Raw genomic sequence first — 15,940 nt, 5'->3', positions numbered from 1 at the left:
TCTTTCATTCCGATCTGTATGAACCCATGGATCCACAGTCAGCAAAAATATTGGTTACCTAGGAGACCATCAATAGATCAGAGACGCATGCTGTTATAACCCTATTCTTTCATTCCGATCTGTATGAACCCATGGATCCACAGTCAGCAAAAATATTGGTTACCTAGTAGACCATCAAGCCAGAGTCAAAAATTCTGTTTCCCTCTGTCTCAGAGACCAGTGGCAACCTAATAACGCATTTTGACTGAAGAAAGGCACATCCAGTATTCTGGGTAGTTTAGTCAATGACCAAAGTGGCTTTATATTCTCTTTACAATCTGACCACATAACACATGGATATTGATGGCAATGTTGCAAAACCGGTGACATAATCTGATTATGGATTATAGGATAATAACAAGAAATGCTGGAAATGGTCACTGGTCATCTGACTGTAGTAAAAGTTGGTAATGTAATCCAGAAATCACCCAGCTGCTCAGCACAAGTGCGGAACGACTGGATCTTGTCCACGTACACTTGATCTTGTCACTCAGGCAGAACGTCACAGCGTCAGTGTGTTGCTGTTTTGTGAAATACATACATGATATAGGGGGAGATGTACTAAGCCATGGAGAGTGATAAAGTGGCGAGCGATAAAAAAGTGCCAAAGAGTCAGCTCCTGTCATTTTTCAAACACAGCCAGTAACATGAGTTAGGAGCTGATTGGTTGGTACTTTACCCCTCTCCACTTTATCACTGTCCAAGGCTTAGTGCATCTCCCCTATAGTGATAGAATAATACAGGAAAAGGATAGCACAGTAGAGACTGCAGATTTAACCCTTTCCATGGCCATCTGCAAACAAGTGCCTAATAACTTCCCCACCTCCTGCTGCCTGGTAGCTGCCCACCACACTGCCTACCAAGATATCTATGACACATTATATTAGGCTGTAACTGCCCATGTTTTGTGGACATCAATTTCAGCATGATATGCCGTTAACAGTTAACATTATTTCCAGGGTAAGATTCTGTATAAACTGTGGGCTTTGGCTTTTCATTATTAATTATATTTAACCAGACGTTTCTGTCTGGCTTTTTTTTATTTGAACATCTCTGTCCACAGGAACGGAGCTGAGAAATAACCCAGCAAAGGGAAAAATCGAATCAAGTTATAATGGCTGGGGATGAACTTTCATAGAGCATTTGGCATTAAAAACAAAGAACATGGAACATTATCAGCGCAGTAAAAGATTATTTCTTTCCTTCAGACTGCAAGCCAAAATCTATATAAATACCTTCTCCAAAAGTGCTGATGCAGAATGAATGACACTTACTTGCTGGGGTGGGGTGATACTCTCTTGTTCATAAAACTCGCTTGTCTGCTTAGGTTTGATCTGAAGACTGAGACCTTTCTCGAAGGCCTGATGCTCCAGCATAAGCGTAGAGCGGAACCACAAATTGTGCGTCTTCCCCAAGTACTTCAGTACACAAGGTCTGATGGGGATTGGTGGGACGCACTGAGACATGGCCTCCACAAAGCAGTTCAAGGCGCTCGGCTGGCAATCTCTCTGCACCTGGTGGCTGCCACTGCACAGGAACGGACTGATTTCCCCAGCCAGTGCCTGGGAACAAAACAAAATAGCAATGATTGTAAGCTCCAGCGAACTGGGACCCTCCTGAGCACCTGTATCAGTACATAACTCCTGAATGTTAGAGGATGCCTTGTGAATGATAAGCAGCCATACCTATTGTAACACACCAATTTATATCAATTTATTAGCTCTCATGGTCAGTTCCGCTTACTGTTATCACCATCTTTCCCATGCAATTCATTTCAATTCAGGGAGGATGCGTTTTATTCGGACAGGCTTATACCAATAGTCTGGGTAATGGGGGGGGAGGGACAGAGATGGTGGGAGGGGGGTTGGGTGCACCGCAGGAAAGTATCCAACACCAGGAATATGTGATCAGAACGGATAAAGAAAGCTCAGATGGTAATGTAAACTGATTTTACACTTCAAGATCACTTCAAATATACAGTATTATATGCTCTTCTGCAACTTTTACTAAATGCATGGCTTCTGTGCTTTCCAGCCAAGTATTTATATCAGACTGGCGTCTTGTTGTTGCTCTGGGGCATGATACAGCTACTTCCCTGCTCTCTGTATTTTGTAATGCATTGTGATCAATTCCAGGGCAGAAAAAACACATAAAAAGCAGCTTCATGATGCAGCTACATACAGTATCTAAACAACTGGTGTGGTATGAAATGCCGTCATTCAGAATGTGTCAGCATGGTCATCATGTCGGCATAACATTCTTTACAGTTTAAGCCCTAACCCTGGCATGTGCGGTTGACATTCACAATGTTGACTTGTCGACCATGTCGACATTATGACTACATATAATAGAAAACACAACAAAAAGTTACATTTGCAAGCCCATACAAAATCAGCAGACCGATATAACACTTCTGCAGGGCAGATGGAGCCCACCAAGGTGTTTGTGTCATCCCCGCAAATTGCTCAACAAAATGTATTATTCTAGTCCTCAACAAGGAGTTAAAGAGCAAGAGAAGAAGAATGAGACCTAAATTCCAGGTACTGTAGCAAAAGCCATATAAAAGAGGAAAAAGAAGTGTGGGGGAGGGCACACAAAAAAGACTTACATACCCTCTTGCATTAGTATTAAAGCTGAAATGGGCACAATGAGTGTGGTAAAGGAAGAGAAAGTGCCTTCAGTTTTGTTGCACTATACTGCCTCCTAGTGGATGCAGACCTTCCCCTAATGTTGTTGTGTCTCAATACGATGCATAAAGGGATGAGGGGGGTGGGGGCGTACCATCAAGTACAAACATTATTTGCACCAATTATATATTAATTTGTTAAAAAAAAAAACACTTCTCCGAGTCCCCAAAACAAATCGAATTAAGAGCAAAGGAAATTATTGCATGGCATACACTTATTATTACCTAATAAGAAGTACTTACATGCTGCTGGCGGTCAGAAAGAATTTTCCACAATCTGGGGAAAAGTTGGATCCAAATCTTCTCTGCCAAAGGAGTTGAAATATGGCACAGCTGGACAAAGGCACTTAGCAGAGCTCCCGTCTTCAGTGGGCATACAGGGAAGGGGGAGACATAATGCAAGAGTGATTTAGCAGTGTGGACGCCAACAACTACAGAAACCAAATACTTTCACTACCATACGTTACTAATGCGTCATACACAGCATCAATCACCAAGTACAAAGTGCGAGGTTTCCAGTGTTCATGACAAAGCCATACTGACCTTAACCTCACGTAGCGAGTCCAGGAATTTGTCGTGTCTGTTGGTCAACATGTGAAGCTGATTGCCGATATCTTTTTCCGATTGCTCTTTAGTTTTGGGGTTGGTGCTTTGATCACCTGGTGCAAGCTCAATATCAATTTCAACATCCTAATGACAAGACAAACCCTATTTAAAAAGCCATGTAATACTTCCAATTATCCCTGAAAAACTGGTCAGCGATTGGCGTAGTTCTAGCAAACCATCAATAACGTATTATTTATTGGCACAAAAATTTTATTTGCAGATTAATTTAAATATTATTAATATTAATAATAAATAATGTGCACTAATGTTATGTTCTCTGTATAGGACAAATTAAATGTATTACTCAATATTTTTTCACAAAAAAATATATATTAAACCCTCCTGGTACCGGTAAGGTTTACTTACAACTCTCGCTGTTACAAGCACATACTCTCTGCACAAATCACTTTGGCGAAATGGCTTCATCTTTCTGCCTATGAATGAGAATCAAAGTGCAAAGTCCCGTAGTAGCCCAGCGTGATGGCTCCGGCACAAATATCCAGATAGAATACTGGAATCATCGCTCCTACGAGACTTCGCACTTTTGTGTTTGACCACGCTTACTGCATATAATCTAGGCAGAGCTGTTTATTTACTGTGCACTTTGAGGACACAAAACAACTTGCTGTCAACTTCAGAGTGATACAACATAGTAGAAGCCGGGCTGAAATAGACAAGTGTCCCAATATATACAAAACTTCAATGAAACAAAAGGAGAATATCAGAAATAAAAGTAAATTATATTATATATAATATACTGTAGTTAAAATTGCAGCCGAACATGTACAGACCAAAAGAGTAAGGTTGTTTCATGCTCATATCCTCCCCGACTAAAAATATAAGAGTTTGTACAGAGGTGTCCTCGAACACTATTGCTGCAGTTGCTCCAAACAACCTTTCTCGGTGCGCCAGATCCAGTGCGACTCGTCTTTCGCCCAGTGTCTTCGCGGGATGGCTCTGATTAATTTGATATGCAACACTTGCATAACCGAGTCTGAATCTGTATACGAAGTGCTAAGATGCAGCGTCCGCGGATTTTTTCCACGCCCAGTCGCACACAGATGTACACGTGTTGCATATCCCATGAAGCAGTGTATCCCATCTAATAGCGAGTAAGGTGCATTTTCGAACATCAAAGTTGCTCGGCACAAGCCAAGAGGCAGGGGACCTAGCGGCTCACTCACGCCAGGTGTATAGCACCGCATGGTGTATTGAGGCTAGTTGTATTTGGACACACCTCCTTATCCTCTATAATACCAGCAAGCACTCTGGGAGGGGATGACTCACACTAGTTAAATGTTGACGAGTTTGCATCTCTAAATAGAATACAGATGCCATTGGTATTAGGGCAGGGTGATCGCCAGGGAAGAGAGGGGCAAACAGTTAAAAATCTTCCAGCAAAGAACGAATATGTTCCTTTATCACTGCATTACTGAATCAGATCACATTTTAATTAATGACAGAACAGTCCTTCAACCTTGATTGAAGCACACATCTTGTGATATGGAGCAACCATTAGTAAAACAAAGACATATTTAAATGTCCGCAAACAAAAAAAATAAGATAAAAAGCTCGATCTTTAAAGTTCAATACCAATAAATCAATGCATAGAAAATATGTTCTATTAAGTGCTGAGCCTTCCATATTGCAATACCGGACGTGTACCACAATGTATACGGCGCATCGCTGCTTGCGATAGTGTCATGCACACCGACGAGTAATGCAGTAACAAGGAGTTTCAGAGTGGTTTGGAAAAATAAAAGCAATGACAGGACTATAAAAAGGAATCATTAAGACATTAATGAGATGTTTTTTGGACCACAGACAAGTAATCAGTGTAAAGTAGAGATGTTCCACTCTGAGCACATCAAAAGATGCTAATTACACTTGGCTCTCGAGTTTCATATTTTTAATTTAAACAAATCGGCATCGGGGTAAAAACTATTTCGGACATATTTCTTCCAATAGCCTTTTTCTTGTATTAAGTTTGTCTTTATTCCTCCCGAAACATTATAATTAAAAATACTAAGAATGAACAATAATAAAATAAAACTATGGTCCAGAAGCAAGGGAGATGATTGAGAAGCGGCCTTACATGGTACAGAGAAATACACTCCCATCACTGAGCTATGATCATTAACACAGAGCTTTTCTGGATATTTTCTCAGGTGATGTTTTGTAGACAAAGGTTTTAGATTGGGACTGACAAATCCATTTTATCGTAAAATAAGACTCAAGCTACTTGTTAGAAGCGAGGCTTAAAGTTTTACTCCACAGTACCTTCTATTTCTTGTATCCTAAGAGACTGGGAATTTAATAGAACTCTCTCACACTTTGAACAATGGAAGAACTGTCAGGAAAAATCCTGATGAGATGCCTGAGAACAAGTTTGTAAAAGCGATCGCCCCACATTAGGCCTCGTTTGAAAAGACTTTTTAAGCATACATTATAAGTACACTACTGAATTTACAACCTAAATAGACACACACACGATTATATATATATATATATATATATATATATATATATACACACATACATATATATATATATATATACACACATACACACATATATATATATACACACATACACACACACACAGTACGTATACATACATGACCAAGTTCCGGCACTCCACAGGTATATACATATACATACATACACACACAGTACGTATACATACATGACCAAGTTCCGGAACTCCACAGGTTCCGGGTGGCTTCCACAATGAAGTCCTGTAGCCAGGAAACGCTGTAATACGTAGATCCAAAGGAGGCACTCCGGAAAAAAAAACTTCACTCAAACAACATAGCTCATATCAAAGCAACGTTTCAGCGCCGTTATTAGCGCTTTTGTAAAGCCTATTACTTTCAATAGGCATGGTAAAAGCGCTAAAAAAGGCGCTGAAACGTTGCTTTGATATGTGCTATGTTGTTTAAGTGAAGTTCTTTTTCTCCGGAGTGCCGCCTTTGGATATATCTATAAAAGTATATATATTATATCTATAAAAGTATATATATTATATCTATAAAAGTATATATATTATATCTATAAAAGTATGTATATATATATATATATATATATATATACACACACCTCACTGCTTTGCTTAAGATCATGGGGAAGAGTATGTGAATTCCTTGAAGAATATTACCTCTTCCTTGGATTCGCTGTTTTCTCTCTCCCTTGGTTCCTGCTTGACGTGAGTTACCATAGCAAACGCTGCCCGTTCGTGACTGTCTGCTAGATTGATGACATTAGTGATAGATGGAAGCATGGCGCCCTGGCAGCTTGTGCCTATTGTAGTGTTCTTCTCACAGACGGCCAGCAGGAGCTGCACGGATCGAAGACATAAGAGTTCAAAGTGTTAATAGGATGACAACTTCTCTTTGTGAAACATGGCATATACGCAGCATAAGAAAAGGTCGAATGCACAAATGTTACACAGCCTGGGCTGAAATTACACAAATAGCGAACACTAGGATAAGTAATACATAGTCTAATGAGGTCTCTTTGTTTTCTCATGGGAACTACTGTACATGTTTACAAGCCATAAAACTAAGCAGGAAGCTGTGAAACCTACAAACACTACTTGAAGGAAAACTAAACCTGTAACTTTAAAAATAAGTTATATATAATTAAGCTTATCTACTTCTGTGTTGTCACAGAACTTAAGGGCATTTGCACAAGATGGCTGGTGATTCACGCACAGCTGCTGTGAAGGACAGGTGACACATAGTGTACCTCAATACACTGCTTAATCCAAAAGTGGTTGCCCATCGCTTCCCAGTTCTGTGAACACGTGACGTAGAGCAGTCGATCGTAAACACGACGCTTCATGGAGGTGTCGAAGGCCTCAAAGAATTTTGCTCTGATGTTGGGCTGCGCACAGCGCAGTCCTGATAGAAAAGCCGGCTCCAGCTTGGCGGTAAGCTCACTCCCAGAAAGGTTCTCGTCTCTGTAAAAGTCAATGCACAATTCATCTAGTCAAACTCCTCCAAAGTCTTTACAGGTGTACTTACTTACTTAAATAAGCATTGTGTGAGGGAGAACTTAACAGTACTATACAAAACCTGGATTTTCTAAATTTAGGGTGTCTGATAAAAGATTAAAAATGATATTATTTTACTAAGACTGATAAAAGAGTGCAAACTATATCCTAGAATATTTACTGATCCAAACATTAGTTTGACGTATTTATATTGCTTTCTGTACCTGTAAACATAATTAACAAGCTCTAAAAACTGTGCGTTTAACTCAAGGTCCTCCGGAAAGCGCTTCTCAATGTAGGTCATCATTTTCACCAGCAAAATGGATTTCTCCCGAAGTGTAGGAGTCTGCACAAAAATGGAGGCCAGAAAGTATGGTTACAGCACTAAAAGTAACATTAATAAAACATGCTGCTCCACATTTCAGCTGAAAGGCGGTTGAGCAATGCTGGCAGCAATTTACAGGCTGTCTCCTGGACCTAATCTCTGCTTGCAGCCTGTACTTAAAAGTATATTTGTGTGTGGAAACAGCTTTCAGGGCTGATTTTATACATGAGGTGTGCGCTTCCTCATCAACAACTAATGTACCTGTTCTCACAGATATCCCTATAAAGTCTATCCCATGTCAAACTGTCTCCTTTCCCCTACTATATTGGGCTTCTAGCCCTGCTAGAGTAACATCATATACAGGTGATGGAGGAAAGGTGGAGTATTCTGACTGAACATGTTGACAATCCAGTCCCCTTTCATTTTCCCATATGTGACCAAACCCAAAGCAAAACAAAGAAAATGGGAGCACAGCATAGCAATTATCATATCCACGTTCCCTTTCGGCAATTGGCTATCACTGTACCAATGCAGGTCTTCAAGTGCTGTTCCCCCGCAGACCCTTTCTGGTTAAGGAGCCCATTTGTCAACGAATTATATCTTACACAACGAGTTTTAAAACTCATTGCGTATGATAAATGGTGCTCCAGCCAATCAGCTCCCAACTGTCATTTTTCAAACAGATGACAGGAGCTGATTGGCTGGGGCATCATTATTATACGCAACGAGTCGCGTATGATATAACTCATTGACAAATGAGCCGGTAAGTATGGGGAAGGCATTTAAATCAGGCCAGCAAGTGGCGCAATTGCAGGCAAAAATGGTCTCTCCATTTCTACCATGTAAAAATATATATTATTTTCTCAGGAATTGTAGAATTCCCAATATGTCTGATATATCTGATTTTACTAGGGAGCTGAAAGTTTTTGCTACAATAAAAATTAAACAATATGAATACTGATTCTCCTAGATTCCACAGTTTTGGAGCAACAGTATGATTAAGGCTGTGACACAATCCCATTATTAACACTCTTATTGCACATGATCCCAAGAACGATGAATATAGTGTTTTCAACCCAGTCGCAGCTCAGGATAACTCCTAATAATCACAATGAAATTATCTCCATGAACAAAAGATGAAACTATTCATTGTGGAAACTATGCTTAAAGTACCAATATTATTTACGAGTCTTAATTCAACAAATGGGCTGCAAAAAATCTACAGACTTAATGGAACATCCATTTGTAACATTAGCTGTATGACAGCTGAATATCTTTATTCACTAAAAACACTGTCCCCTTCACACAATCTGTCCTCTAAGGTTAATGTTGCCTGATGTTAGAAGCAGGAGCAGTGTGTGGGGGGAATGAATGTTTTATGGAAGAGGTTGAATGGAACCCAGTACAGGCCCAGGTTACCATAGTAACCGCTCGCTGGTGATCAGAAGACCGAAGATACTTACCACAAAATCACCTCTTTATTGCTAAATTGTAGAAAAGTACCACAGTTTGGAAGGTAAATGGATGAAAGCAGGTCGAGGGTACTTTAAGGTGTTGGTTTATTAAACAGAATAATCTGTAAACCTGCACATTCCGCTCAGTAGGATGATGTAAACCCGCCACCCGAAACACTGCTTAAAAAGAAAAGAAAAACGGTTTGCAGCTCACCTGATTGGCTGCCATAGGTGTGTTGTTTTTCAGCCACTCCTCCACAATTTTCACCACAGCCCGGAGAATTTTCGCATCAGGTGATTTTTCAATGAGGGAAGTCAGTATGTTCTGAATAAAGTTTTTCCTCATTTCCATGCTCATTACTGCCAAGCGCGTTTTCACCAGGTCCAGACTCAGCATTACCAGCTCACTGGTGCCCGCTGGGGAGCAAGAGGAGGAAAAGTCAGTTATAGGAGGCCTGAGCGGCGAGGTAGGGGCCTAGACAGCTGCTGGCAAATCCATACATCATCCGTCAAGTATGTAACAAAAATCATTAAACCAAGCTGAAGGGAATTATAGTCTCAGAGTACGGAAACAAAATCAGGAGCTATTTGGAAGGGACTTCTATATTTCCTGTAGCTTAAAATATGGCAAAATAAATGTATGTACCTGGATTTGCTTCAGCTGTTCCGGGAGCAGCCTGTGGGTTCAAATGCTCCCTCACCATCTTCTGTAGGGAGCGCATGAAAACGGATATAAGCCTGTCAATATAACTTGGGTTGTTGCTGCAGGCTGACTTCAGAATCATTAGTGTACCTGCCCAATTCAAACACAAAACATTAGTCGCAATGTAATGCCCCCCCCCCCATCACCACTCCCAAACTGTACTTCCTGTCAATCACTCTGCAATGGGTCTGCGTAGTCACTGCGTTTGCACTCCCGATCGCAGTAGAGTCTTTGCGCACTATGAAGCATACGCATGCGCAGAATACAACAATTGGCTGATTGCGTGAGTAATCGCAGTTGCAATCGGTAGTGTATCAGACCCATAATTTAGTAGTCGCTGGAGGAGGAATTCACTCCTATGAACACAGGTATTGCTGCTAAACGACATAGACATTAAACCATTTGGTATGAAAATGCCTGATAAAGAGGATTTTTGGTCACTTACTGTTACTTGTTACTTGTCACTTACTTACTGGGGAACCTTTTCTCTGCCGAGGGCCATTTTGATATATATAACATTATTTGCAAGCACGGTGCAGGCCACACCCCCTCTGTGTGATGTCACAAGGGGACGGGCCACAATCACCTTTGATAACAGCAATGCCCGGAGCATCCTGAGGATGGTCCGGGGAGCTGTAAGGGCAGCGTTGTGACCGTCTGAAGCATCCTAAGGACGCTCCATCCGGCACTGCTGCATAGATTCTGGCTGCAGGGTGTCATTCTAGGATAGATGAGGCTAGCATAAAAAAGTTCAGAGGGCCAGACCAAATGATTCCAGGGGCCTTATACGGCCCCTGGGCCTGAGGTTCCCCATCCCTGCACTAGACCATGGGATTGCAGGTTGGGGCTGGAATTGGCACTTATACTATATTGCAACTTTAATTAAAAAAGGCTCCTCCCCCTTGTAACCCTATAATGCTAGTAGTACTTTAAAAGAGTAAAGAAGTAACCCGGTGAAACTGTTATAAAACAATACCTTAAAGAAAAGTGACCAAAAATCTTCTTTTGTCTTCCAGCACGGCTGAGGGGCACTAGACCATGGGATGTTCGACAGCCAGGGGAGGGAACGCTCAGGCTGCCTGACCGGAGAATTGCACACGCCCACAGTGGGCGTCGCCGGAGGCAAAAACATGAAACTTGTAAAAAAAAAAGTGCAAACGTGTGGACAGAGGACCAGGTAGCTGCACGACAGACCTGTCCCGCCGATGCACTGTGTCACTTTGCCCAGGAGGTCTCCCCTGCCCTAGTGGAACGCGTCAACACCTGGTCAGGTGCCGGTCGTCCTGCACTAGAATAAGCTTCAGTGATGACCGTGCAAATCAAACGTGCAATGGTCTGCTTTGTAGCTGGCCACCCACGTTTATGTGAGTCGTAAAGAACAAGAAGAGAGTATGTGCAACGGTCAGAAGTAGTCTTGTCCAAGTAACCACAAACCTCAGGTGTATGGAGCCAGGACAAGGAACCCCCAATGCGGCCTTCGTGGACGCACTATCTGTGAGGTGGAACTTCCATTTGGCGTACCTCTTCCCTCCAATATCCCTTCTTCCTCGGGTTCTTCAGAAGTTCAAACAGGAAGGGGGAAAAGTCCTGTTGGTAGCTCCAGCTTGGCCCAGGCGCCATTAGTACTCCGATCTTCAAAGTCTCTCCATAGACGTTCCTCTTCCTCTACGACCAGACCTGTTGTCTTAGGGTCCCTGTCTACATCTGGACCTGGCCCGGCTGTCTTTAACGGCTTGGCTCTTGGGATATCCCTCCTAAGGGCTAAGGGATTTTCTAGCTCTGTGTTCCAGAACATGCACAGAGCACGTAAACCGGCCTCGGCATACATATGTCCAGTGGTGTGCCCCTAGAAACTATGGGCCTGATTCAGAGCCGGACGCTCTGACCAGAGCGCTCGCTCTGAATCAGGGCCCACCTCCATAAATATGGAGCGTCCTCCTGGACGCTCGTATAGCTGTGGGTCACCACCCACAGCATATACGAGCGTGCAGGATGATGGTCGCGATGGTCTTGACCATCGCCACTGCGAGCAGAAGCCTGCGGTTGAGTTTTTCAACCGCAGGGCCAGGAGTGATTTTGGCTCTATCAGAGCCAAAATCACTCCCACTGACATCACTAGTGATGTCAGTGGGGCCGGCTGTCAACATCGACAGCACGCCCTCTTTGATCAGACACAACGAGCGAAGGAGAGTCTTTAGCTCGTCGCGTCTCGCGCACGATGGAGCTCCCTCCATCGTGCACATGCGCAGTGCACACCATCGACCCACTTGCGAGCGGACAGCCGCTCGCGAGTGGGTCTGAATCAGGCCCTATGACCCTAAAGTTTTTAAGGTTTCTAGAATACCTGCCTTTCTTCAGGCTGGATTGGATCTTCGACTCCGCCTAGCATCTCTGAAAGTGCACGTCTCTGCTCTGTCCATCTGGTTCCAGTGCAGAACTGCTCCTGTCAATGGTTCTCCGAAAACTTCAGGAACCTCCATTCAAACCCCTGGAATCAGTGGACATCAAGTGGCTCACTGCGAAGACGCTGTTTCTTCTGGCTATAGCATCCGCTAGTAGGGTATCGGATTTAGGGGTGCTTTCATGTCGCTCCCCCTTTTTAATCTTTCATCAGGACAGGGCTGTTCTTAGAACGCGCCCGGGCTTCCTTCCCAAGGTGGTTTCTCGTTTCCATCTAAATAAGGAAATTGTGGTTCCAGCCTTTCAAATCACCAGACCTCTCGGCAGGTGAGGCCTCTTAGGATATGGTCCGTGCTCTGAAGATCTATGTGGACCGTACTAGTTCCATCAGGAGAGATGGCCAGCTAACAAACAGACTCTGGACAGATTGCTTCGCATGGTTATCTCACAGGCTATCACACACTCAGATGGGCCTTCCTGTGCAGGCTACAGTATCTGCTCATTCTACTCACTCTGTGGGTCCCTCATGGGCAGCCCGGTATGGCTCCTCTGCTGAACAGCTATGCAAGGCGGCCACGTGGTCTTCTGTTTTATGCCTTTGATACATTTGCCTCTCAGGAAGCTTTCTACGTGCGCAGGGTTCTCCTCTCCACTCAGGAGCGTCCCCGTATTTTAACAACTGCTTCGAGACATCCCCATTGTCTCCCGTGTGGAGCACTATGGATCCTGAAGAAAAGAAGAGTTACGGTAAAACTTACCCTTGTTAACTCTATTTCTTCAAAGTCCATAGGGTCCACTGGGCATAAATACTTCTGTGGGCTTCTTCTCTTGATCACTTGTTTCCTGTGTGAGAGTGTGATTTTTCAATGTACAAGTATTCCTTCTCTCCTATCCTGCTCCTGCCTTGGGCTTGTTAACAAAACTGAGTTGCCCTCAGGCTATGGGCAGGGTATAGGGGGAAGGACCGGAGCATCCTGGGATTGAAAAAGCTTTGCTGTTGGTGTACGGTACTCCAAGTCCCACCTACACCCCATTGTCTCCCCTGTGGACCCTATGGACTTCGAAGAAATAGTTAACAAGGGTAAGTTTTATCATATTGCTCCTTTTCCTGGTTTAAGTGGAAAGCCGACACAACCTTCGGTTGGAACATAGAAACCGTATGGAGAACGGCTCTATCGTTATGGAATACAAAAAAAGGCGGCTGGCAAGACAAGGCCCCCAACTTGGAAAAACACGCTGAGCTGAGGCACTAGCCATAAGAAATACCAGTTTCAAAGTAACGAATTTAGGATCTGCTGAATCTAAAGGCTCAAATGGAGCCCGATTGAGAGCAGAGGACCAGATTAAGATCCCACAGTGCTACTTGCGGACACAATGGTGGTTGAATATGCGCCACACCCTACATAAAGGTTCAAACTATTGAAAGGGCCAAATGCCGTTGAAAATAAATCAACAGGGCTGAAATCTGTACTTTAAAAGCTTTAACCCGGTCTCTAAACCCTCCTGAAGAAAGAAACAAGAGAGGTGAAACTTGGAGGTATGGACCCTTCGCTGTTCAAACCACAAGATGTAGATTTTCTATACCCTGTGGTAATTGCATTACAAAACCTATTTCTGGGCCCATAGCATAGTACGGACTACCGAGACAGAAAAACCTTAAGCCCTCAAAAGCTTGGTCTCAAAAGCAAGGACGTTAAAGCCAACCGAGGAAGGTCCTCATGTAGAAATAGACCATGTTGCAGCAGGTCTGGATGTAGAGGAAGATGCCCACCCGGGTCCTACCAACAGTTTGAGAATGACGGCATACCACGACCTGCAAGGCCAGTCTGGAGCCACTAGGATAACTGTTACATGTTGAAACTGTGTAGAGAGGCCATGAGGTTCACCTGCGTAAGGTCCCACTTCCAAACCAAATGTTGGAAAACTCCCAGATGGAGAGACCACGCCCACGGGAGAAACTTGGCTCTGCTGAGGAAGTCCACTTCTCAATTTTTCACTCCCGGTATGAACACCGCTGAGATTGTTGGAACAAAAGACTCTGCCGAGGAAAAGAATTCAGGCTGACTCTGCCATTGCTACGGCGCTCTTTGTGCCACCCTGATGGTTGACATATGCCACCGCCGTAGTGTTGTCCAACTGAATCCGAACTGGCCAGCCAAAATGGACTGGACCCCCAAGAGAGCCAGAAAGACCCTAGAGCCAAAGCTATAATGTTACAACACCCCAACCCAGGAGACTTGCTTCCATGGTCACAATGACCCAAACCGGAGTGACTAAGGAGAGGGAAGCTGAGCACTGCGTCGAAGAATGGAGAATCTCCCACCCTAATTCCCGAGCGTGAAATCTGGCATACTGAATGGTCTCGAAGGTGGAAACCATTGTGCTCAACAACTTCATGCACAACAAGATCAATGGACAAGGCACAGACTGCACTGAATTGGTTTTCACGAGGAGAGGATACCTTCCTGGCGCAACAAGCTCGCCATTACTGACATGATCTTGGTGAATCTTACAAAAAAGGTAAAAGAATCTAAGCTACAATAGGCCCTTCCAAACATACCCTACTCTGTAGGCACCTAAAGTAGGCTGACATTATGGAGTTGCAAGGTGGAGGAGCTGTGTTTTTAAAGCTACTGTACAGTGTTCTCCCCAGAAAATGTTTCCAGTCGGGTGGCATCAAGAAGTAGCCGGGTGGGGGCCTTCGCAATAATAAAATGTTTTAAACCCTGACCTTATAATGATTTAAACTTGAAATAACATTTTATATAAATTATCTTCTTATTAGAGGCCCAGTCGTCTGATTATGAAAAAGCTACAAAGTCTGTAGGATCTGGTCCTTTATATACAGCTCCCAGATACTGTCTCCAGTATCTAGCTGGAGACAGGCTGCTGAAGTGCCGGGTGGTAGGCTGTTACTTGTACCCGCAAAAACCAGCCTGGGAAGAACACTGCTGTACAGTGTAGTTTAAGTGCCAATTCCAGCCCCAACCTGCCGTCCTATGGTACAGCATCCCCCAGCCAGAGAAACAAAGGTATGCACTCATTGCATAGCAAATAGAAATGTTGTCAATCATTTGAAGTTCTGTCAAGGGATAAATTGAGAGATGTAACAGGTAGTGCAAGGACTGGACAAGTGGAGAAGTTGCCCATGGCAACCAACCAGCCTCAAGGTAACATTACATACATTCTATAAAATGATAGGTAGAAGCTGATTAGTTGCTATGGGCAATTTCTCCACTCTTTTCACTGTTTCGCACATCTCCCCCATAAACTGTTACATTGTATTTGTGAACGCTGTAAAGGAGCACATCAACTACCCCATTAAACAGAGCGATAATGACATCGTTACCGTTCAAACGCTTGTTAATCGGGCACAAATCGGGCAGCTTAATGTCAAAAACGACCATCGATGCGCGCTCCCGCTGGTCGTTTTTGACATCTATCATCGCCCGAACATGCTGGTCAATCTGCCGATAACGACAGATTGGCCATGTTCGGGGATGAGGGAGGGTGCCTACACTGAACGACTGATCGCTCAGTTTAGGCACAGCACAGACTGTGGAACGACTGCACGATTACAATGTCGTAATCGTGCAGTAGTTTCATAGTCTACTAGTGGATATACCCCTTAAAGTAGCTCTTTTAAATAAAGCTATACATTTTAAGTTTCATTTCCTAGTGAATGCAACTTATAAGCACCAGATTACAAAAGATTATATTAAATAAATACATT

At 43.3% G+C, this 15,940-nt stretch overlaps 1 protein-coding gene across 1 annotated transcript in view; it reads right to left on the bottom strand.

Annotated features, from left to right (window-relative positions):
* The window catches only part of TRRAP (transformation/transcription domain associated protein), a 159,652-nt gene that overhangs the window by 61,196 nt on the left and 82,516 nt on the right, over positions 1-15,940 (bottom strand). Inside the window, exons 46-53 of the mRNA XM_088451971.1 lie at positions 9,751-9,897; positions 9,319-9,521; positions 7,550-7,671; positions 7,079-7,292; positions 6,489-6,668; positions 3,269-3,415; positions 2,969-3,088; positions 1,314-1,601 (exon numbers count right to left, since the gene is read on the bottom strand). Coding sequence (XP_088308097.1) covers positions 1,314-1,601; positions 2,969-3,088; positions 3,269-3,415; positions 6,489-6,668; positions 7,079-7,292; positions 7,550-7,671; positions 9,319-9,521; positions 9,751-9,897 — 1,421 coding nt within the window. The remainder of the gene's footprint in view (positions 1-1,313; positions 1,602-2,968; positions 3,089-3,268; positions 3,416-6,488; positions 6,669-7,078; positions 7,293-7,549; positions 7,672-9,318; positions 9,522-9,750; positions 9,898-15,940) is intronic.

This window comes from Taudactylus pleione, unplaced genomic scaffold (assembly GCF_031769625.1).
Source record: "Taudactylus pleione unplaced genomic scaffold, aTauple2 ptg000032l, whole genome shotgun sequence".
NCBI classification, from domain to species: domain Eukaryota; kingdom Metazoa; phylum Chordata; class Amphibia; order Anura; family Myobatrachidae; genus Taudactylus; species Taudactylus pleione.
This window is presented reverse-complemented; position numbering and strand designations above follow the sequence as displayed.